This window comes from Macaca fascicularis, chromosome 10, assembly GCF_037993035.2.
Source record: "Macaca fascicularis isolate 582-1 chromosome 10, T2T-MFA8v1.1".
In the NCBI taxonomy this organism is placed as follows: domain Eukaryota; kingdom Metazoa; phylum Chordata; class Mammalia; order Primates; family Cercopithecidae; genus Macaca; species Macaca fascicularis.
The window spans coordinates 9,561,821-9,584,261 of record NC_088384.1 but is presented as its reverse complement, the minus strand read 5'-3'; the positions used below and the strand labels follow the sequence as shown (position 1 = coordinate 9,584,261).

The window sequence follows — 22,441 nt, the reverse complement described above, 5'->3', positions numbered from 1 at the left end:
ACTGATCCCTCTGATACAGTACCTTCTTGATTATGTGACTTTCCTGTTGAGAAATCTGAAGCTCACAGTTTCTCCTTGCCTATCAAACGATGTCTTTAAGCTGTAGTTCCGGCATAACTTTCCAACTTTATTTCACTGTTTCTCCTAACCTCACTTCCACACTATGTTTTGATGAAGCCATACCACTAGGCTTCTCCCAAGTATGCAGTTTGCTTTCCATATCTGCTCCTACACCTCCATGAATGTTGTTTGCTTCCCATCTGGATTGTTCTCTACCGTCACCTTTGCCTACTGAACACTATCCGTATCTCTCTCTCTCCCTTTTTTTGAAACAGGATCATATTTTGTTGCCCAGGGTGGAGTGCAGTGGATCACTGCAATCTCTGCCCTATGGCTCAAGCAATCTTCCCACTTCAGCCTCCCGAGTAGCTGAGATTACAGGCATGTACCACCATGACTGGATAATTTTTGTATTTTAGTAGAGATGGGGTTTCACTAAACCCCATCAAGCTGGTCTCAAACTCCCCAAATGATCCGCCAGCCTCGGTCTCCCAAAGCGTTGGGATTATAGGTGTGAGCCACTGTGCCCAGCCAGAATGCTACCCATCTCTTAATCAGCTCAAATTGCAGTCTTTCTATTAGGTCATTCCTAATTACTTCAACTAAAACTAATCTCTTCTTCCACTAAATTGCTATGACATTTTGTTACCAATAAATGTATGACATACATTTATATTATGTCATATATTGTTTGCATTATGATCTATATTCATGTTTTCATTCATTCTTTCAATAACTATTTAGAGCACCCACTGTTTGCTAGGGCTAGAGTAGCAAAGAAGGCAGACATTGTACTTAATGATCATTAAGGTATACATTGGAGAGAGAGAGATATATATATCTTCATATATATATATAGAGAGAAACCCTGTCTCTACCAAAAAATACAAAAATTAGCCTGGCGTGGTGGCAGGTGACTTAATCCCAGCTACTTGGGAGGCAGAGGCAGGAGAATCATTTCAACCTGGGAGGTGAAGGTTGCAGTGAGCTGAGATTGAGCCATTGCACTCAAACCTGGGGGACAAGAGCGAGACTTCTCTCAAAAAAAAAAAAAAAAAATTAGCCAGGCGTGGTGGTGCTTGCCTATGGTCCCAGCTACTCAGGAGGCTGAGTGGGAGGATCACCTGAGCCCAGGAGGCGGAGGGTGGTGAGTGGAGATTATGCCACTGCACTCCAGCCTGGGCAATGGAGTGAGACCCGGTCTCAAAAAAAAAAAAGACAGACAGAAAGAAGAAAGAGAGCTGGGTGCAGTGGCTCACACCTGTAATCCCAGCAATCCCAGCACTTTAGGAGGCCGAGGCAAAAAGAAAAGGAAAAGAAAGAAAGAAAAGAAAGAAGTGAGGGAGGGAGGGAGAAAGAGAGAAGAAATAAAAAGAGAGAAAGAAAGAAAGGAAAGAAAAAAAGGAAAGAAAGAAAGATAAGAAAGGAAAAAATAGAACCCAGCAGGATTTGATGAGTGACAATAAGATGAGTCCAAGTTTTCCAGGTTAACAGTAAGGAGAGAGCACGACAGGCTGAGGGGACATGTCAGAGGGGTCTGGGGCAGTCTGCTGCCTTACCTTTACCAGCGTCAAAGAACCATTTCTATTAGCACAGTGCTTTACGCTTACCACACAAGAAGTATAAAAATTAATGAGGCCGGGCGCGGTGGCTCAAGCCTGTAATCCCAGCACTTTGGGAGGCCGAGGCTGGTGGATCACGAGGTCAGGAGATCGAGACTATCCTGGCTAACACGGTGAAACCCCGTCTCTACTAAAAATACAAAAAAATTAGCCGGGCGTGGTAGCGGGCGCCTGTAGTCCCAGCTACTTGGGAGGCTGAGTCGGGAGAATGGCGTGAACCCAGGGGGCGGAGCTTGCAGTGAGCCGAGATCGCGCCACTGCACTCCAGCCTGGGAGACACAGCGAGACTCCGTCTCAAAAAAAAAAAAAAAAAAAAAAAAAAAAAAAAAAAAAAATTAATGAACACACATTGAGAATAGGAGTAGATTTGACAAGAAAAAGAATCCAGTGATGAAGAGGGAGAAGAATAAGAGTAAACTGTCGAGAATAAGATCATTTGAATTCCTTTTTATTTCAATAAAATAGTAGTAGTAGTAATAATAGCAGCAGCAGCAGCTAATGTTTATTGAGTGCTTACTCTGGGGAAAAAAACTGCGTTAAGAACTTTATGTGTGTCATTTTATATACATTCTTTATTGTATGCTGTCTGTTCCTCATTTTCTACAGTCTCTTGACGCAGTCTCCGAATGTGGAGCTCTCCTTCCCACGGCAATCAGAAGGCTCCAATGTCTTTAGTGGTACAAAGACAGGAACATTGTTTCTCACTTCATACCGGGTAATTTCTACTTCTGCTTTAATTTGCTGATTAACTCTACATTTGTTTTCCTTAAAATGAAGAAAAGTTAAACATTGACTTTTGAAGTGTTTTTAAACATGTGCACTTTGGGATTTTCCACATTGAAGGGTGATGGAAGAAAATATGATGTTTCTCAGTCAGACCAGAATGCACCTTGCTCTTGTAAGTCTCAATCCATGGACGAATTTTGCATTCCTTTTCCAAAGTTTCTGTCCTTGCATAGGTGATTTTCATAACTTCGCACTCCATCAATGATCCCATGCTGTCTTTTATGATGCCATTTGATCTGATAACGAACCTCACCGTTGAACAACCAGTATTTGCTGCAAACTTCATTAAGGGAACTATTCAGGCAGCTCCATATGGTAAGTGTTCCCTCAGAAGTGTGTATTTGTTTTCCCTTAAAATCTTCTAGAAAGTTTAAGATTCAAACTTGCCATGTTGAAATTCAAGGCCGGGCGCGGTGGCTCAAGCCTGTAATCGCAGCACTTTGGGAGGCCGAGGCGGGTGGATCACGAGGTCAGGAGATCGAGACTATTCTGGCTAACATGGTGAAACCCCGTCTCTACTAAAAATACAAAAAAAAAAAAAAAAACTAGCAGGCATGGTGGCGGGCGCCTGTAGTCCCAGCTACTTGGGAGGCTGAGGCGGGAGAATGGCGTGAACCCGGGAGGCGGAGCTTGCAGTGAGCCGAGATCCAGCCACTGCACTCCAGTCTGGGAGACACAGCGAGACTCCGTCTCAAAAAAAAAAAAAAAAAAAAAAGAAATTCAAACAAAAGACAAAAGCTGCTCTGCTTTGTCAGGTAGTGTTTCCCTTGGTGTTTGTGGCAGTCTTTCTGTTGTCAGCTATGCCAGTTTCTTAGTGAGTGTGTGCCATTTCTTCCCCCAGGTGGCTGGGAAGGACAAGCTACTTTTAAATTAGTCTTCAGAAATGGAGGTGCCATTGAATTTGCCCAGTTGATGGTGAAAGCTGCCTCTTCTGGTAAGTGATGCGGATAAAGATATTAAGCACTTTGGGTTTTTTGTTTGTTTGGGTTTTTTGTTTTTGTTGCTGTTTTGTTGTTTTTGAGACAGGGATTTTTGTATTTTTTGTAAGTCGGGGTTTCACCATGTTGCCCAGGCTGGTCTCAAACTCCTGAACTCAAATGATCCTTCTGCCTCAGCCTCCCAAGGTGCTGGGGTTACAGGTATGAGCCACCACGCCCAGCCCACTTTGGGGGTTTTAAGGCTTGTGGAATTAAAGCAGGACTTCTACTAAGCCAAGATTTGCTGGCCTCTGTGGCCAGGCAGTTGGTATTTGCATACATATTCAGCAGGCATTTCCTGGGCCTACCTACAATTGTCAAGTACCATGTTACAGGGTAGGAACACAAAGATTATTCGGTCCCTTCCTGTCCTGAAGGACCTTGCAATCTAGTGGGAGCTTACAGCCACACACCCAAGTGACTAATTATACCTGATAGTCTTTTGTCCATTTAAACACTGACCTCAGATATCCACTGAGCGTCTCTTCCTTGGGTCAGGGAGCCCTTAGTTATTCTTCCTTTGGTGTGGCTTTTAATTTTTTTCTTCTCTCCGGACTTGCCTTTGCTTTTCTCAGGTTTAGTCCCCATCTTACATGAGAGGGGGTAGAGGTACTGTCAAGACTTACAGCACTGATCTAATGGATGTACCACAGAACTCTTTCAAACTTTGACTAAATATAATTTTTAAAAATCACATATCTCTCTCTCTCTCTCTCTCTCTCTCTCTCTCTCTCTCTCTCTCTTTTTTTTTTGAAGACAGAATCTTGCTTTGTCACCCAGGCTGGAGTGCAATGGCGCGATCTTGGCTCACTGCAACCTCTGCCTCCTGGGTTCAAGCGATTCTCCTGCCTCAGCCTCCTGAGTAGCTGGGATTACAGGTGTCTGACACCACGCCCAGCTAATTTTTATATTTTTAGTAGAGGTGGGGTTTCACCATGTTGGCCAGGCTGGTCTTGAACTCCTGACCTCAGGTGATCCACCTGCCTTGGCCTCCCAAAAGTGTTGGGATTACAAGTGTGAGCCACCGTGCCCTGCTATTATATATTTTTATTTAGTCTAGTCTCACTTCATGCCCCTCACTCTCTTACCTTTTATATTCCAATCAAACTGGACTTCTTTGTGCTTTATTTTCTCTCATCTCTGAACTTTCATGCTATTTTTTGTGTCTGGAATGCTCTTCCTTTTCTCCCTGCCACCCACCCTCAACTTCAATCTAGTTGAGACAAACATGCTCTAGTAGAGACAGACATATGCAGATCCACTATTGTGTCTCATAGAATATGCTGTAATAAAGGCATGGACAAAGTGTTGGGGACACACAGAAGGATGGAGTAAACTTTCTAGCTTAGAAGACTTAGTGGATTGGGATGCTATAAACCGTGTTCAAGAATATAAGAGACAGGCTGGGTATGGTGGCTCATGCTTGTAATCCCAGCACTTTGGGAGGCCGAGGCTGGCGGATTACCTGAGTTCAGGAGTTTGAGCTCAGCCCAGGCAACATGGTGAAACCCCGTCTCTACTGAAAATACAAAAGTTAACCCGGCGTGGTCGTGCACACCTGTAGTCCCAGCTACTTGGAAGGCTGAGGCAGGAGGAGTGCTTGAACCCAGAGGGGTGGAGGTTGCAGTGAGCTGAGTTCGTGCCACTGCACTCCAGCCTGGGCAACAGAGTAAGACTCTGTCTCAAAAAAAAAAAAAGAATATAAGAGACAGTCTAAGTTGAAGAAGAAATGAGTTCAATTTTAGACATAACACTGAAACACTGACTAACATATATTGAAATGTTGGCCGGGCGCGGTGGCTCAAGCCTGTAATCCCAGCACTTTGGGAGGCCGAGATGGGCGGATCACGAGGTCAGGAGATCGAGACCATGCTGGCTAACACGGTGAAACCCCGTCCCTACTAAAAAATACAAAAAATTAGCCGGCGAGGTGGCGGGCGCCTGTGGTCCCAGCTACTCGGGAGGCTGAGGTGGGAGAATGGCGTGAACTCAGGAGGCGGAGCTTGCAGTGAGCTGAGATCCGGCCACTGCACTCCAGCCTGGGCGACAGAGCGAGACTCTGTCTCAAAAAAAAAAAAAAAAAAAAAAAAAAGAAATGTTTACTGTATACTGGGCAGTGTTCAAAGCCCTTTACGTTTGTCAATTTTTTTAATCCTTGCAAAAACCTTATGCCTTATGATGTAGGTACTATTATTATCCCCAGTTTATAGCTGGGGAAACTGAGTCAGTGGTGGTATATTATTTCCCAAGGCTATATAGTTAGCAAGTGATGTAGCTGGGATTTGAACTCTAAACCTACTTTCTCTTTTTAAGTCTTTTATTGGTAAAAAAAAATCAGATCTATGGAAAAGTTGCAAGAATATTACGATCAACTTCCCTCATCTAGATTTGCCCGTTATCAGCATTTTCCCTTTATTATTCTTTATTGCTCTTTATTATTCTTTTTTTGCTTTTGTTCTTGCTGAACTATTTGGGAGTAAGTCACAAAGATTATTTCCTTCATTCCTAAATATTTAAGTGTGTATCTCCTAAGAATGAGGGCATCATTTTATCTAACCTCAGTGTACTTATCAAATTCAGAAAATTTAACATTGACAGAATACTGTTATTTAATATGTAGTTTATATTCAGCCGGGTGCAGTGGCTCATGCCTGCAATCCCAGCACTTTGGGAGGCCAAGGTGGGTGGACCACTTGAGGTCAGGAGTTTGAGACCAGCCTGGCTAACATGGTGAAACCCGGTCTGTACAAAAATACAAAAATTAGCCAGGCATGGTGGTGTGTGCTTCTAGTTCCAGCTACTTGGGAGACTGTGGCACGAGAATCACTTGAACCCGGGAGGCGGAGGTTGCAGTGAGCCAAGATCATGCCACTGCACTCCAGCCTGGGTGACAAGAGCAAAACTCAGTCTCAAAATATATATATATATCTATATATATCTATATATATATAGTTTATATTCAAATTCAGATGATTGTCCTGTTACTGTTCCTCATTCTAATAGCACTTTTTTCCCCCAGTCCAGGATCTAATTCTGAATCACACATTGAATTTAGTTGTCCTATTTCTTTTATGTGCTTTAATCTGGAACTCAGCCTTTCTTTGTCTTTCATGACATTGACTTTTTCTTTTCTTTTTTTTTGAGACAGAGTCTCGCTCTATTGCCCAGGCTGGAGTACAGTGGCACGATCTCGGCTCACTGCAACCTCCCTCTCCCGGGTTTGAGGGATTCTTCTGTCTCAGCTTCCTGAGTAACTGGGACTACAGGCGCACGCCAGCACGCCTGGCTGATTTTTGTATTTTTAGTAGAGACGGGGTTTCATCATGTTGGCCAGGATGGTCTTGATCTTCTGACCTCGTAATCTGCCCGCCTTGGCCTCCCAAAGTGCTGGGATTACAGGCGTGAGCCACTGTGCCCGACCAACATTGACATTTTTAAAAGAATATAGACTTATTGTTTTGTGGAATATCCCTTAATTTGAGTTTGTCTGTTTCTTCATGATTATATTCAGGTCATACATTTTGGCAGAAATACTACATAGTGATGTTGTGTCCTTTTGAGCCTATACTCTTGACCCCTACACCATATTAAGTGTGAGTTACATTAGGAGGCCACTTGACATGCAGCTTGGAGCTCCAAAGATGAGCTGTGTCTAGAGACTGATTTGGAAATCTTCAGCACACAGGTTGTCTCTGGCGCCATGTGAGTGATGGGCTTCCTCAGTGATTTGAGGATAGAGTTCCAATGGTTCTTAACATTTAAGGGAAGGGAAGGGAATTAGCGATCTGCAAAGATTGAGAAGGGGCTGACTGTGATAAATGAGGAGAATCAAGTGAGTTTAATATACCAAAAGTCAATGGAGGAGAAAGTTATGAGACACGGGATGGTCATCCATATCAGCTGCTCTAGAGATGTTTGGTAAAATGAGAACTGAAAAGTGTGCATTGCATGTGGTAATTAGAGTTTGTTGATGGTAGCAAGAGAGATTTCAGTGAAATGCTGGAGAAGAGAGGTAGTGGAAGAGCCATATTCTGGGAAGTTAAGAAGTAAGAAAAATTTTTAGTTACCTTTGATGATACAGTGCAAAGATAAGGAGGCCAAGAAGTTCACAAGCTGTACCTAACCCACAGCTGTTTGGTAGTCCAGAGTGCAGACAGCATCTGGAAGCCTGAAACTGGATTGCAGGTTATCCTGGCAGACAGACGAGTACAGCTGTGGGAAATCCAGAGACAGTGGGAAATCCAGAGACAGGGGACACTTGGAAGTCTAGTACTTCTTTGCTACAGACATCTGGGCAACTCAGGACAATTGCATACTGAGTGTTGAATTCACTCTTACTTTTGGCCTCATAGTACTGAAGAGGGCTTCTTTTTTAGGATTATGGGCTAAGGGGGTCAGGCAACTTTTGAGGTTCTCTGTACTCTCATTAAGATCTACTTCTTGGCTCGCAAAGCTAGCCAAGAAGGTTCAGCATCTCAGCAGTTGCATAGCCACTTGAAAAGGGTTTAGGCAACTTACGTGAACTTGCCCAATGTCTGGAACTGCTCTGGGTCTTTTTTTTTTTTTTTTTTTTTTTTGAGATAAGAGTCTCGCTCTGTCACCCAGGCTGGAGTGCAGTGGGCGATCTTGGCTCACTGCAACCTCTGCCTCCTGGGTTGAAGCCATTCTCCTGCCTCAGCCTCCTGAGTAGCTGGGACTACAGGCGCACACCACCACGCCCAGCTAATTTTTGTAGTTTTAGTAGAGACGGGGTTTCGCTATATTGGTCAGGCTGGTCTTGAACTCCTGACTTCGTGATCCACCCACCTCGGCCTCCCAAAGTGCTGGGATTACAGGCATGAGCCAGCATGCCCGGCCTGAGTCTTCTGATTATATCATGGCTTAGATGTGGGGAACTTCCTCCCCACCCCCACCTGCCCCCACAAGAGCCAGGGCTTGTAAGATAAATGTCCTTGAGGCCCTTAGAGTTAACTATTAATCATCTTTATGATCTGATTCTTTGACTAGGAAAGATTCCCTTTCCCTCGCAGAGTTGATATGTCAGGGCTCTTGATTTATGTTTTTTTTTTTTTTTTTTTTTTTTTTGAGACGGAGTCTCGCTCTGTCGCCCAGGCTGGAGTGCAGTGGCGCGATCTCGGCTCACTGCAAGCTCCGCCTCCTGGGTTCACGCCATTCTCCTGCCTCAGCCTCCCGAGTAGCTGGGACTACAGGTGCCCACAACCGCGCCCGGCTAATTTTTTGTATTTTTAGTAGAGACGGGGTTTCACCGTGGTCTCGATCTCCTGACCTTGTGATCCGCCCGCCTCGGCCTCCCAAAGTGCTGGGATTACAGGCGTGAGCCACCGCGCCCGGCCTATGTTTTTAACACATGTATGTTGAGTACCTATTGTGAACCAAATTCCCAATTGTGAGACAGCTGGGAACACAGCAGTGAATAAGACACACGTAGTCTTTATAAACTTATAGTCTAGTTAGAGTCATATAAAAAGCAAACTTGTAAGTGAATAAAATACTTACTGTTGGAATTACTATAAAGGACACAGAGGGTCCTCAAGGAGGGTGATAAGGGAAGAAGGGCAACTTTAGATTTATAGTGAATTAGAATAATTCTAGCCGCTGAAACAGATAAACTCCAAATTATCAATGCTTAAGACAGTAGATATTACTGCTTATATAAAGACCAATCAGCAGGGGCAAAAGGAGGCTCTGTTCCACATAGTTATTCAGGGATGATCCAGGGTAATAGGGTCCTTGCTATCTTTTTTTTTTTTTTCTTTTGAGACAGAGTTTCACTCTTATTGCCTAGGCTGAAGTGCAATGGTGTGATCTCGGCTCACTGCAACCTCCACAGGTTCAAGCGATTCTACTGCCTCAGCCTCCCAAGTAGCTGGGATTACAGGCATCTGCCACCACACCCAGCTATTTTTTGTATTTTTAGCAGAGACAGGGTTTCACCATGTTGGTCAGGCTGGTCTCGAACTCCTGACCTCAGGCGATACACCCACCTCAGCCTCCTAGAGGCCTCCTGAATCACAGGCGTGAGCCAGCACGCCTGGCCGGTCCTTGCGATTTTTTTTTTTTTTTTTTTTTTTTGAGATGGAGTCTCGCTCTGTCGCCCAGGCTGGAGTGCAGTGGCCGGATCTCAGCTCGCTGCAAGTTCCAGCTCCCGAGTTTATGCCATTCTGCCTCAGCCTCCCGAGTAGCTGGGACTACAGGTGCCCGCCACCTCGCCCGGCTAGTTTTTTGTATTTTTTTTTTTTTTTTTTTTAGTAGAGACGGGGTTTCACTGTGTTAGCCAGGATGGTCTCGATCTCCTGACCTCGTGATCCGCCCTTCTTGGCCTCCCAAAGTGCTGGGATTACAGGCTTGAGCCACCGCGCCCGGCCGGTCCTTGCGATCTTTAACCCATGGCTCCCATGGCCTCTTTGTACGGCCAACAAAGAAGGGAATAAAGATCTCCCCTGGGAAATTTTTATGGGCCAGGTCTGGAAACTGTACGTTACGTCTGGTTACATGCCATAGGCAGAACTCAGTGTGGTAGGCTGCTAATGGATCCACAGATATATCCCCATCCCAATCCTCAGAACCTGTGAATGTTACCTTGTTTGTAAAAAGGGTGTTTGTAGATGTAATTAATTTAAGGATCTTGAGATGACAAGATTTCTGTAGATTATTTAGGTGGCCCCTAAATGCCATCACAAGTGTTCTTATGAGAGAGATGCAGAGGGGAGACAAAAGTGTTCTGTACCACACTGCCTTACATTGGTCTTGAATGGATATATCTTACCAACTTGGTAGAATCCTTAGAAGTTTTTTCTGAGTATCTATTATGATTAGGTGCTATGCTAGGCCTGGAATAAGCACAGGCAAATGAGACACAATCTCTGCTCTTAAGAAGCATGCCATTCAGGACAAGGGTCATAGTTCTTTTTTTTTTTTTTTTTGAGACAAGGTCTTACTCTGTCGCCCAGGCTGGAGGCTCCAGTGCAGTGGCACAAATAAGGCTCACTGCAGCCTCAAACTTCCAGGCTCAAGCAATCCTCCTGCCTCAGCTTCGTGAGTAGCTGGGATGACAGGTATGTACCACCATGCCTGGCTAATTTTTAAATAAATTTTTGTAGAGATAGGGTCTTGCCATGTTTCCCAGGCTGGTCTTGAACTCCTGGGGTCAAGCAATCCGCCCATCTTGGCCTCCTGAAGTGTTGGGATTACAGGTGTGAGTCCCTGCACTCAGCCCATGTTTCTTTTTTATCTTGTATCTCAAGAACATTGTTGGAAACACATGTAAGGTGGTGATTAAATACTCTGTTATTGTTCAGTTGATATCTGCTATACTTCTGACTTAATTAAAAGAGTTCCTATTTTGCCAAATTTGTCTTTCCAGCTGCCCGAGGATTTCCACTTAGAACCTTAAATGACTGGTTCAGCTCTATGAGAATTTATGTAATTACTGGGGAAGGGAATATATGCACTCCACAGATGCCTTGTTCAGGTAAGGTATGGCAGAGAGGTTCTTCCTGGAAGGTGGAAAATTATGCCGGAGGCTCAAAGATCTGTCTATTGCAGGCTTGCCTCCAGCTCTCCTGCAGGAGCAGCAGCAGAGGTTTAGGGGCTTGGAAAATGGTTACGTCTGTGACTTTGTTTTCAGATTGAAACCCAGTGGCAAAGTCAGCAAGTGACTGGGCTTTGGTTTCAGGCTTACTTTTAATGATATGTACAAACCTGGAGCATACTTGGGCAACGCCTGTTAGTGGGAAGGGTCACTTCCTGTTTATAGCCTGAGCAGAAAATATATGCTCTTGCCCACTTCCTTGTTTCCATTTCACATAGCACAGTCATCATACCTGTGCCACACCCTTCAACCTCACTGAGGACTCAAGCCCTGGGCCCTTTAACAATTGTGCTGTTAAAGTCCACTGCGACTGAATGGGGTTTCTGGGAAGTAACTCTCAAACATGGTCCACTGCCTACTGGTGGGCCACCAAGGGTCTCCTAATGCTGCCAACCCCCCAAAAATATGGGACTTTTCTTGAGTTCTCCTTGGAACTTGATATGCATGTCCATGGGCCTTTAGTTTTGTATGTAACTTAAAGGCTACTTATTTATAACCTTAATAGTTACCTTGATTTTTAAAGGTTATTACAATCTAATATTCAGAATCTAAAGTAAGTGTTGCTAGGGTTTAACATTTTTTCAATTGAGGTGAAATTCACATAACATATAATTAACATGTTAATGTGTACAATTCAGTGGTATTTAGTGTAAAATTTAGCAGTATTTGATGTATTCACAATATTATACATCCATCAGCTCTCTCTAGTTTCAAAAGGTGGTGTTTTTTTGTTTTTTTGGTTTTTTTTTTGAGAGGGTCTCACTTTGTCACCCAGGCTGTAGTGCAGTGGTACTATCATGTCCCCTTGCAGCCTCGACCTCCTGGGCTCAAGCGATCCTCTTACCTCAGTGCCCCCCAGCCAGAGTAGGCTAGGACCACAGGCACAATCCACCATGCTCAGCTAATTTTTTATGTGTTTTTGTAGAGATGGGAATCTCCCTATGTTGCCTAGGCTGGTCTGGAACTCCTGGGCTCAAGCCATCCACTCACTTTGGCCTCCTGAGGTGCTGGGATTACAGGCATGAGCCATCCCTGCCAGCCTTTTAAAAAAATTTTGTTTGTAGAGACAAGGTCTCACTGTGTTGCTCAGGCTGGTCTCACACTCCTGGGCTCAAGCAAGTCTACTGCCTTGGCTTCCCAAAGTGCTGGGATCACAGGTGTAGGCCACAGCACCTGGTCCAGTTTCAGAACGTTTTATCATCCCGTACCCACTAAGAAGTTACTCCCCCATTGTCTCCTCCCTGATCTCCTGGTATCCTCTAATCTGCTTTCTGTCTTTATTGATTCACCTATTCTGAATATATCACATAAAAGAAATCATACAATATATGATCTTTTGTGTTTGACTTATCTCACTCTGGATAACGTTTTTGAGGTTCCTCCAAGTTGTAGCATGTAGCAATACTTCATTTCTTTTCGTGGCTGAATAATACTCCATTGTACATATATGCCACAATTTGTGTATTCATTCGTCCATTAATGGACATTTGTCTTGTTTCTACCTTTTGGTTATTATGAATAATAGCTGCTATAAGCATTTGTATATAAGTTTCTACGTAAACATATGTTTTCATTTCTCCTGGATATACATCTTGGAGTGGAATTTCTGGGTCATATGTTAATTCTCTAACTTTTTGAGGAACCACCAACTATTTTCCAGTGCTGCACTATTTTACATTCCTATGTAAATGTAAGTGTTCCTATTTCTACACATCCTCAGCAACACTTACCTTCCTTTTTCAAAAAAAAAAAAAAAAATATATATATATATATATATATATATATATATAAAAGCCGTCCTAGTGGGTATGAAGTGGTATCTCATTGTGGTTTTAATTTGCACTTCCTTAATGACTAATTATGTTGAACATCTTTTTATGTGCTTTTTGGCTTTTTGTATACCTTCATTGGAGAACTGTCTGTTCAAGTCTTTTGCATGTATATATTTTTTAATTTAAATCAGATTGCTTGTCTTTTTGTTGTTGAGTTGTAAGCATTCTTTATATAGTCTGGATATGAAATCCTTGTCAGATATATTATTTGCAAATATTTTTAGGTTTTCTTTCACATTCTTGATAATGCCTTTTTTTTTTTTTTTTTTTTTTTTTGAGACAGAGTCTTCCTCTGTCACCCAGGTTGGAGTGCAGTGGCACCATCTTGGCTCACTGCAACCTCTGCCTCCCTGGTTTAAGTGATTCCTGTGCCTCAGCCTCCTGAATAGCTGGGACTGCAGGTGTGCGCCACCATGCACAGCTAATCTTTGTATTTTTAGTAGAGATGGAGTTTCACCATGTTGTTCAGGCTCATCTAGAACTCCTGAGCTCAAATGACCTGCCTGCCTCGGCCAGTGGGTTACAGGTGTGAACCACTGTGCCCAGGCAAAAATGGCTTTTAATGCACAAAGGTTTTTAATTTTTATCAAATTTCTCTTTTTTTCTCTTGTTGCTCATGCTTTTGATGTAAAATTTAAGAATTCATTGCCAAATCCAATGTCATGAAGATTTAATCCCTGTTTTCTTCTAAGGATTTTATAGTTTTAGCTCTTATATCAAGTTTGTCCAACCCATGGCCCAGGATGGCTTTGAATGCAGCCCAACACAAATTCATAAACTTTCTTAAAACGTTACGAGATTTTTTAAAATAGCTCATCAGCTATCGTTAGTACTAGTATATTTTATATGTGGCCCAAGACAATTCTTCCATCAATGTGGCCCAGAGAAGCCAAAAGATTGGCCACCTCTGTCTTATATTAAGGCCATTAATTCATTACAAGTTAGTTTTTGTCTGTAGAGTGAAGTTAGGGAGGAACCTCATTCTTTTACATGCAGATATCCAGTTGTCCCAGAATCATTTTTTGAAGAGACTTATTTTTTTCTCATTGAATGGTCTTGGCATTCTGCCAAAAATCAGCTGTTCATAGATGCTTGGGTTTATTTCTGGACTCTTAATTTATTCCATCGGTCTCTAAGTCTGTCCTCGTGCCAGTAACACACTGTCTTGATTACAATAGTTTTGTAATAAATTTTGGATTAAAGCAAAATAACTTTACAGCTGTCCATTCACTTTATCCAGTTAAATCACTTTGGGGAATGTAACCCAAGGTAGTAAGTAAAACTCGTGTTTATTGTAAGGTTAATTGGAAAGTCAGAAACAACAAAAAGTATCATCTATCCATATGATGAAATATTATCCAGCTTTGAATTTATGAAGTAAATTAACAGTATAAAGACATTTCTTATAATATTAAGTAAAAGAGCCAGATTTTAAAAATCATGTGACTGGCCTGTAATCCCAGCACTTTGGGAGGCCGAGGTGGGCGGATCACGAGATCAGGAGATCAAGACCATCCTGGCTAACATGGTGAAACCCCATCTCTACTAAAAATACAAAAAAAATCAGCTGGGCATGGTGGCGGGCGTCTGTAGTTCTAGCTACTTGGGAGGCTGAGACAGGAGAAATGGCGTGAACCTGGGAGGCGAAGCTTGCAGTGAGCCAAGATCGCGCCACTGCACTCCAGCCTGGGTGACAGAGCGAGACTCTGTCTCAAAAAAAAAAAAAATAAAATAAAAATAATATGGCTGATATGATCATGATTATATAAAGAATATTCACAGAGATTCTACAAAGAAATACACCAAAATATTAAGTGTTTGGTGGTAGAATTATAGATGACTTTTTTCCACTCCTCTTTTCTCTATTTTCCAAACGGATAGTCCTCATTAAGCATGTATTACTTTTTTTCATCATCAAACTTTATTAAGTAAAACACATGTCTGTGCACAAGTATAAGTAATGCACCAATCTATTCATAGGGTTGTTTTCATGTTGATTTGAATCCCTGCACAACAGGAAGTGATATGCCTTCAATTGGTGATAGCTGGATGAAATCGCTTTAGCATTATTCTGCCTGACTTCTCTTCTTGCGTCAGTTTGCTTCAGCATTATTTTTTAAGTTCTTCCTTCTCACATATTCCTTGACTTCAAGGTAACTGAATTTTTTTCCTTCTCATTATAATTCCCAGTTATTGCCTATGGAGCCCCACCTGCAGGATATGGAGCCCCACCTGCAGGATATGGAGCCCCACCTCCCGGATATGGAGCCCCACCTGCAGGGTATGGAGCCCCACCTCCCGGATACGGGGCCCCACCTGCAGGATATGGAGCCCAACCTGCAGGAAATGAAGGCCCGCCTGTGGGATACAGAGCCTCACCTGCGGGATATGGAGCTCCACCTCTTGGCTATGAAGCCCCACCTGCAGGAAATGAAGGCCTGCCTGCGGGATACAGAGCCTCACCTGCTGGATCTGGAGCCAGGCCTCATGAATCTGCAGCAGCCCAGGCTCCTGAAAACGAGGCTTCTCTTCCCTCTGCCTCCTCTTCTTAGGTCCATTCTTAACCTTCTAAGATGTAAACCTTGAAGACTCATCAAGCAAAGAGGTACCCTAAAATTGAAGTCAGGATAAGGAGGAGGACTCAGGTATGTGATCACAGGCTTCTCGCAGGTAGTTGTTCCACTCTTTGGAAGGGCAATCTTATGGGGGAAGATGAAGCTTTACTTCTGCGCCTAGATTTTAGAAGCAGAATCAACTCTTGAGTAGCTGGCTAAAGGAAGAGTACTGTTGTAGGGCTAATTCCCCAGTAATTTGGTTGACATTGGGTTGCATTTTCTTTTTTTTTTGTGACGGAGTCTCGCTCTGTCACCCAGGCTGGAGTGCAGTGGCCGGATCTCAGCTCACTGCAAGCTCTGCCTCCTGGGTTTACACCATTCTCCTGCCTCAGCCTCCTGAGTAGCTGGGACTACAGACGCCCGCCACCTCGCCCGGCTAGTTTTTTGTATTTTTTAGTAGAGACCGGTTTTCAACGGGTTAGCCAGGATGGTCTCGCTCTCCTGACCTCGTGATCCACCTGTCTCGGCCTCCCAAAGTGCTGGGATTACAGGCTTGAGCCACCATGCCTGGCCTGGGTTGCATTTTTAAGCATAACTTTTTCCACACTCGCATTCAAGGTTCCTGTCTTCCCATTCTCATTCAAGAAACATTTATTATGTTCTGTTTGCTAGGCACTAAGATGCGTGCTAAAAACAACGCGGTGAAACCCCGTGCAGTGAGCTGAGATCCGGCCACTGCACTCCAGCCTGGGCGACAGAGCCAGACTCTGTCTCAAAAAAAAAAAAAAAAAAAAACCAAACAAAAACATCATGTTGAACACTTAGTTGTTTGAAAAAGCTAAATTTTCAATAGTATTATAAATTGTGGTACATCCATAAAATGGAGTATTATACATCTGTTGAAAACTATGTCTAGAGGTAGAGAAAGCCTTTTGAGGAGGCCAAAAACAAATAAAATCATAAATTTGACTATATCAAAATTTAAAACTTCTCTATGATAAAAGTTAAAAGATAGGCAACAGAATAGGAGAAAGTGATTTCCAACATATATATTAACTTATAGTCAGAATATGTGAATAACTATAAATCAGTTCTCCCCAAAATGACAGAAATATGAATTGCCAAACAAACAAGACAATAGCATGGCCAAAAAATGTTTGAAAAGATGTTCAGCTTGACTAGTGTTAGGGAAATGCAACTTGAGAAAACATTTTTATCTCCAAAGATTTACAGATATTAAAACTCTTGATCTGGCACTTTCACATCTTAAAATCTACCTCTGAGAAATACTTGCACGTGTGCACAAAAGTGCATGTGGGAAGATTTCATTATATTCATTGTTTCTAATAGCACAAAATTAGAAATAACCTGTATGTCCATTAATAGGAAATATATGAATAGATTATGGTATGCCCATACTACGTATGCAGAAATTTCTAAGACTTGGGCCGGGCGCGGTGGCTCAAGCCTGTAATCCCAGCACTTTGGGAGGCCGAGACGGGCGGATCACGAGGTCAGGAGATCGAGACCATCCTGGCTAACACCGTGAAACCCCGTCTCTACTAAAAATACAAAAAACTAGCCGGGCGAGGTGGCGGGCGCCTGTAGTCCCAGCTACTCGGGAGGCTGAGGCAGGAGAATGGCGTAAACCCGGGAGGCGGAGCTTGCAGTGAGCTGAGATCCGGCCACTGCACTCCAGCCCGGGCTACAGAGCAAGACTCTGTCTCAAAAAAAAAAAAATAAAAAAAAAGAAATTTCTAAGACTTGATAAGGAGAAAAGCAAGTTGTAGGGAGCATATACTATAGTGATTTTCAGCCTCATCAGACTGAATGCCCCATTTTATAACAAATATTTACATTTTATAATAAACGTTTATATTTGTATGATTATAACAAATATTTTGTAATGTCTCCACTTCAATGAAGTTTGTAGATAATTGCATATGATTCCACACCATTTCAACCAAAATTAATATGCCATAAATGTGATAGAGGAAATAAAAGGAGTTTGTACTAAAATTTTAAGTGTTTTAATACATAAATGCTCAGATTCTACCACACTAGAAGACATACTGAAGTAATCAAGGGTTCACTCCCATATACATAGTCGCCATAGGTATAAAGTCTAGAAATGCTAACTGATATGAAAATGTTGCTTTGGTGACTTGAATACCATTGCTATTGGCAATATTGTTCTCCAAAATGGTGAACAACCTTTGAAAAATTTCCAAATAAAACAAAGTTTAGTCTTCCCTTGATTTACACAGTGGTGGAATTCCTGAAAATTTCTGTATATATTAAAGTAATATAAAACAGAGTTAGGCTCTAGGCTCAAATGATTATAAACGTGCTTCACCTACATCACTGGCTGGAGAGCCATTTGAAAGTCAGGAGACATAGGACAATTAAGGTACTGCCCTGTACCTTTCAGGATGTCTCTGATCTTCGACTCCTCACCCATTAAATGCCAATAATGGCCTCTGACTGTGATAACCAAAAATGCTCCCACTTATTTCCTAATTGCTCCCTGAGGGGCAGTACCATCCCTGCTGAGGACCACTATTCTAGACTGTTTCAAGGTTTTTAGCCCCTTCAGAACTCACCATTCTCCCACACTGGCAAGGTAGGCAAAGTTCCTAATTTCATTGGCCTTTCCTTATCTTATTGTAGGCTCATCAAGCCACTTAAAAGGGAGGCCTTAAAAATATATTAGCAGCCAGGTGTGGTGGCACATGCCTGTAATCCCAGCACTTTGGGAGGGTAAGATGGGAGAATCACTTGAGGCCAGTTCAAGACCAGCTTGGGCAGTATGGCAAGACCCTGTCTCTAGCAGGGAGGGGAAAAAAAAAAAAAAAAAAAAAAAGCCAGGTGTTGTGCGCAGTTGACCCAGAAGACGTTTAAATCAATATATTTTCTATGCTTTTTTTTTTTTTTTTTTTTGAGACAGTCTTGCTCTGTCACCCAGGCTGGAGTGCAGTGGCACAATCTTGGCTCGCTGCAACTTCCACCTCCCAGGTTCAGGCAATTCTCGTGCCTCAGCCTCCTGAGTAGCTGGGATTACAGGCAGGTAACACCATGCCCCGCTAATTTTTTTTATTTTTAGTAGAGATGGGGTCTGGCCATGTTGGCCAGGCTTGTGTTGAACTCCTGGCCTCAAATGATCTGCCCATCTCAGTCTCCTGAAGTGCTGGGATTACAGGCATGAGCCACTGCGCCTGTATGCATATTTCTTATATGTAGTTGAAATCATGCTATATAGTGTTTCACCAGATATTTTACATTTTCATAGGTTTTTAAGAAATGCTTGTAAATATTGTTAGTGACCACATAATATTCTGTGACACAATCACACCATAATGTATTTTCTCAATCCCTCTTTTAAGGTATTTGTTTCCAGGTTTTTGTTATTACAACTTCGTGATTAACTTCTTTGTATATGGAGCTTTGTAAAAGTTTTAAATGCTTTCCTTAACACAGCTTAGAGTCATTGATTGATCTGCGTTGTGAAAATTAGGAAACCAGATGCACCCATGTTTTCAAGGACAGCCTTTCTTAAGGAAGTCAGGTAGATATTAATGGGTTTTATGTGAAATGGAGTAACTGGGTTAAATATAATTGAAAAAGACAAGAAAACTGGTATCTTTACAATTTCTTAGAGCCTTGACTATACTAATGGACATAATCTCCAAGAAGGGGAGATTTTCAAAATTTACAGTTTTTTCAAAATTATTTGATTTTAGAATATTCAGTAAACATTTTGTTCAGTGGAACAAACTTTGAGAAACATTTTCTGGAATTATGGGATATTATAATTAGAACGGACTTCAGGTATCAGAAGTATGCTAGACCTTAAAGCTCTTTCCAAAAATGAAGACAAGTCAAAAGATGATTCTTCCTTCCATTCTAAAAAAAAAAAGAGCTTTATGTCCAATTTACAGAAAGCAGGGTGGGACATCTTGAAGATATAATATATAGAAAGTAGCTGCTGCTTCTCTCAGAAATTACTGGGATAGAGTTACGGGTCTAGGAAGCTGGAATGTCAAAACACAAGGACAGCCACTTTGCCCAGGCAACTGGCATGAAGGGAAGAAGTGAAAGTGTGATTGTAAACCTCTCTAAAGTTTCCAAACAGGGAATCCAGGCAATATTGGATCTCAGACATGGGTCATAGGATCTGGTGCTTTTATCCCTAAAATTTTTAGAGGAAAATAACGAGATATTTTTAAGAGTTTCTTCTTTTCTTACTTCCAAACTACAGTATGTGGGCAACAGTGACAAGGAGAGGAAGAGAGGAGAAACTCAACCAACTCGAGCAGGGATAAGGTTTCCCTTGTTCAGCTTTTCAGTGTCTGCTGGAATGTGACGGTAAGTTGGGAACAGGGTAAATGGGTGAGGCCTTTTTTATATCAGAGAGTTTTCTGAGTAACTGATATCTGGCAAATATTTGGGGATTAGAATTCTAAAAGAATACAAACTAGACTTCTCTTCTGCTCTTAATTTTAGTTATACTTGTACTAGGTAGATTTGAGGTGAGGTCCAGTTACCTGAAAAGCGTAGCAGGTGCGAGTTTCTTAAAGGTGTTCTCCTGTGCAAAGGGTACCTGTTTACCTGGTCCACCAAACTGCCCCAATACAACCAAAGGCTGTGACTGTAAGGATAGAAGCAAATGGAGCCACAGGTTGGAGCCACAGGTTGGAGCCACGTGGTGCTGTGTGGCACACCCACTGTTAGTTAGCTCCCACTGTCTGATGCAGTTGTTTCCCCAAAGACTCAGTCAAATTTGTTCTTTAAGAAGAGCTTTGTGTCCCGTATATTCAAAGGACCCTGGTTTTTGCTTTGCTTAGGACAAATCTAGTCAGAATTCAGCTGAGCCTTTTGCATGCTCAAAGCACTCATGTGGTGAGTTCCTCAGCTCCTCACTGACATTTTGAATACTTTCTTTCTGACTCACTCACTGTGCTGGTGGATTCCGCTCTTCCTGTCTCTTCCCCAGCTGCAATACAGAAACTAGACTCTGTTGTCTACTCTTTCATTTCCTATTAGAAATATAAAGGGATAAAAATAAGAAGACCTTTTAGTCCTGGACTATCTGGTATTGGCCCCTAAAATGAACCTCCAAATACTCCTTTTCATGGGTAAGTGGATGCTCCCCAGCCTGCTGGAGCAGAACCTTCCTGGCTCAGCTACCCTGAGATATCAGGAGGAAATCTAGCTGGTGTGATTTTTCTCTTTTTGGTTTTTTTTTTTTTTTTTTTTTGAGATAGTCTGGCTCTGTCCCCCAGGCTGGAGTGCAGTGGCATGATCTTGGCTCACTGCAACCTTTGGCCCGCAGGTTCAAGTGATTCTCCTACTTCAGCCTCCTGAATAGCTGGGATGACAGGTGCCTGCCACCATGCTAGGCTAATTTTTGTGTTTTTAGTGAAGACAGGGTTTCACTATGTTGGCCGGGCTGGTCTCGAACTCCTGACCTCAAGTGATCCACCCGCCTCGGCCTCCCAAAGTGCTGGGATTGCAGGCATCGGCCTGTGCCTGGCCGATTTTTCTTTTTCTTTTCTTTTTTTTTTTTTTTTTGAGACGGAGTCTCACTCTGTCACCCAGGCTGGAGTGCAGTGGTGCCATCTCGGCTCACTGCAAGCTCCGCCTCCCAGGTTCCCGCCATTCTTCTGGCTCAGCCTCCCGAGTAGCTGGGACTACAGGCGCCCGCAACCGTGCCCGGCTAATTTTTTGTATTTTTTTTAGTAGAGACGGGGTTTCACCGTGGTCTCGATCTCCTGACCTTGTGATCCGCCCGCCTCGGCCTCCCAAAGTGCTGGGATTATAGGCGTGAGCCACCGCGCCCAGCTGCCTGGCCAATTTTTCAATCCATAGATTAATATGTTCAAGAAATATTGCATGTCTTTGTTTTCTGTAAATTTATTTCTGTTACCAAGATCCCCACCACCATCTGCCTTGTTGGTGGGCTTCTCACAAATCCTAAGATTATGCAAAGGTATCCAGATTTCATTTGGCACCAAGATGCTGAGAAGGTTCTTTTGGTCATCAGGCTGCTTCTGAAACAGCCACTATCCAGTCCTGGCAGTTCCATCAAGTCTAAAAGCTTGTTTCCTTGGGACCCCAGAATGGTGGGGCTTAGAACCAGGGTGTCAGAGATCCAACTCTGTGTACCATATTGCTCCTTAGAGCTGGGGAGTAGGACCCCAAAGCCCTCCTTATCCTTGCGAATCTCACAATTCCTTCCTTAAACTTCCAGATTCTGCCCTCTCAGCTGTGCTGTTGGTCTGCATCACCTCCATCTCTTAAGCATCTACCCTAATCCAAATCTCAGGATTTGGGTTTACACAAAAGGTAATAGAAAGCCTTTGCCTTCATGTTAACTTGGCTTTCCTTGCCCAGCACTTGGTTGCTTGCTTGAAAATCATGTATGTATATGTATAAAATGTAGAAGCCCAATTCAAATTAATAATGTAAAAAATTTTTCTGTTATACAGATTACCTCACTGTCAGGTAGGAAATGAAACATATGGTATTCTTCCTGGCCTTTGCCTTGAGAGTCTTCTGGAGCCTGAAGAGGGTGGGGCAGACAACCATGGACTGCTAGAGAATAAACTTTTTTTGAAGCTTCCAAAATGGATTAGAAAGAAGGGGTTCTGTCAAAGGGAAAGGGTCTATACAGATGTGATCAGCAGTTTGATTAGTTTAGATGTGTGATTTAGTAGCCAACATAAGAAACTTGTGTACTTTTTAGTAATTGGAATTTATTATAAATAATAAAACAGGGTATTAATTGAGTTATTAATGTTATGGTATCTTTGGGGTGTCACTTTTCTGGCCAGAAACCTCTGTGGCCAAGTGGCACCTCTGCCCAAGTTTTGCTTGGGCCCACTGGGTTCATTCCACCCACCTGGCCTGGAAGGCTGCACTTGGCTTATGCAACTGGCCTGGATCCCATGCCTGCCAAGGGAGATTGCGTGGAGTGACAAGGGGCGTGTGGGGAAGT

At 42.8% G+C, this 22,441-nt stretch overlaps 1 protein-coding gene across 2 annotated transcripts in view; it reads left to right on the top strand.

Moving 5' to 3' along the window:
• The window catches only part of WBP2NL (WBP2 N-terminal like), a 41,707-nt gene extending 19,471 nt beyond the window's left edge, over positions 1-22,236 (top strand). The window contains exons 2-9 of one of the 2 annotated variants that reach the window (XM_045364252.3): positions 2,289-2,397; positions 2,642-2,783; positions 3,310-3,402; positions 15,080-15,534; positions 18,922-19,009; positions 19,703-19,809; positions 21,695-21,789; positions 21,933-22,236. In XM_045364252.3, coding sequence (XP_045220187.2) covers positions 2,289-2,397; positions 2,642-2,783; positions 3,310-3,402; positions 15,080-15,441 — 706 coding nt within the window. In that variant the 3' untranslated portion in view covers positions 15,442-15,534; positions 18,922-19,009; positions 19,703-19,809; positions 21,695-21,789; positions 21,933-22,236. Of the gene's footprint in view, positions 1-2,288; positions 2,398-2,641; positions 2,784-3,230; positions 3,403-10,829; positions 10,938-15,079; positions 15,535-18,921; positions 19,010-19,702; positions 19,810-21,694; positions 21,790-21,932 lie in introns of those variants that run through there. The other variant, XM_074003655.1, reaches the window with a different exon arrangement.
• Positions 22,237-22,441: the final 205 nt, after the last annotated feature.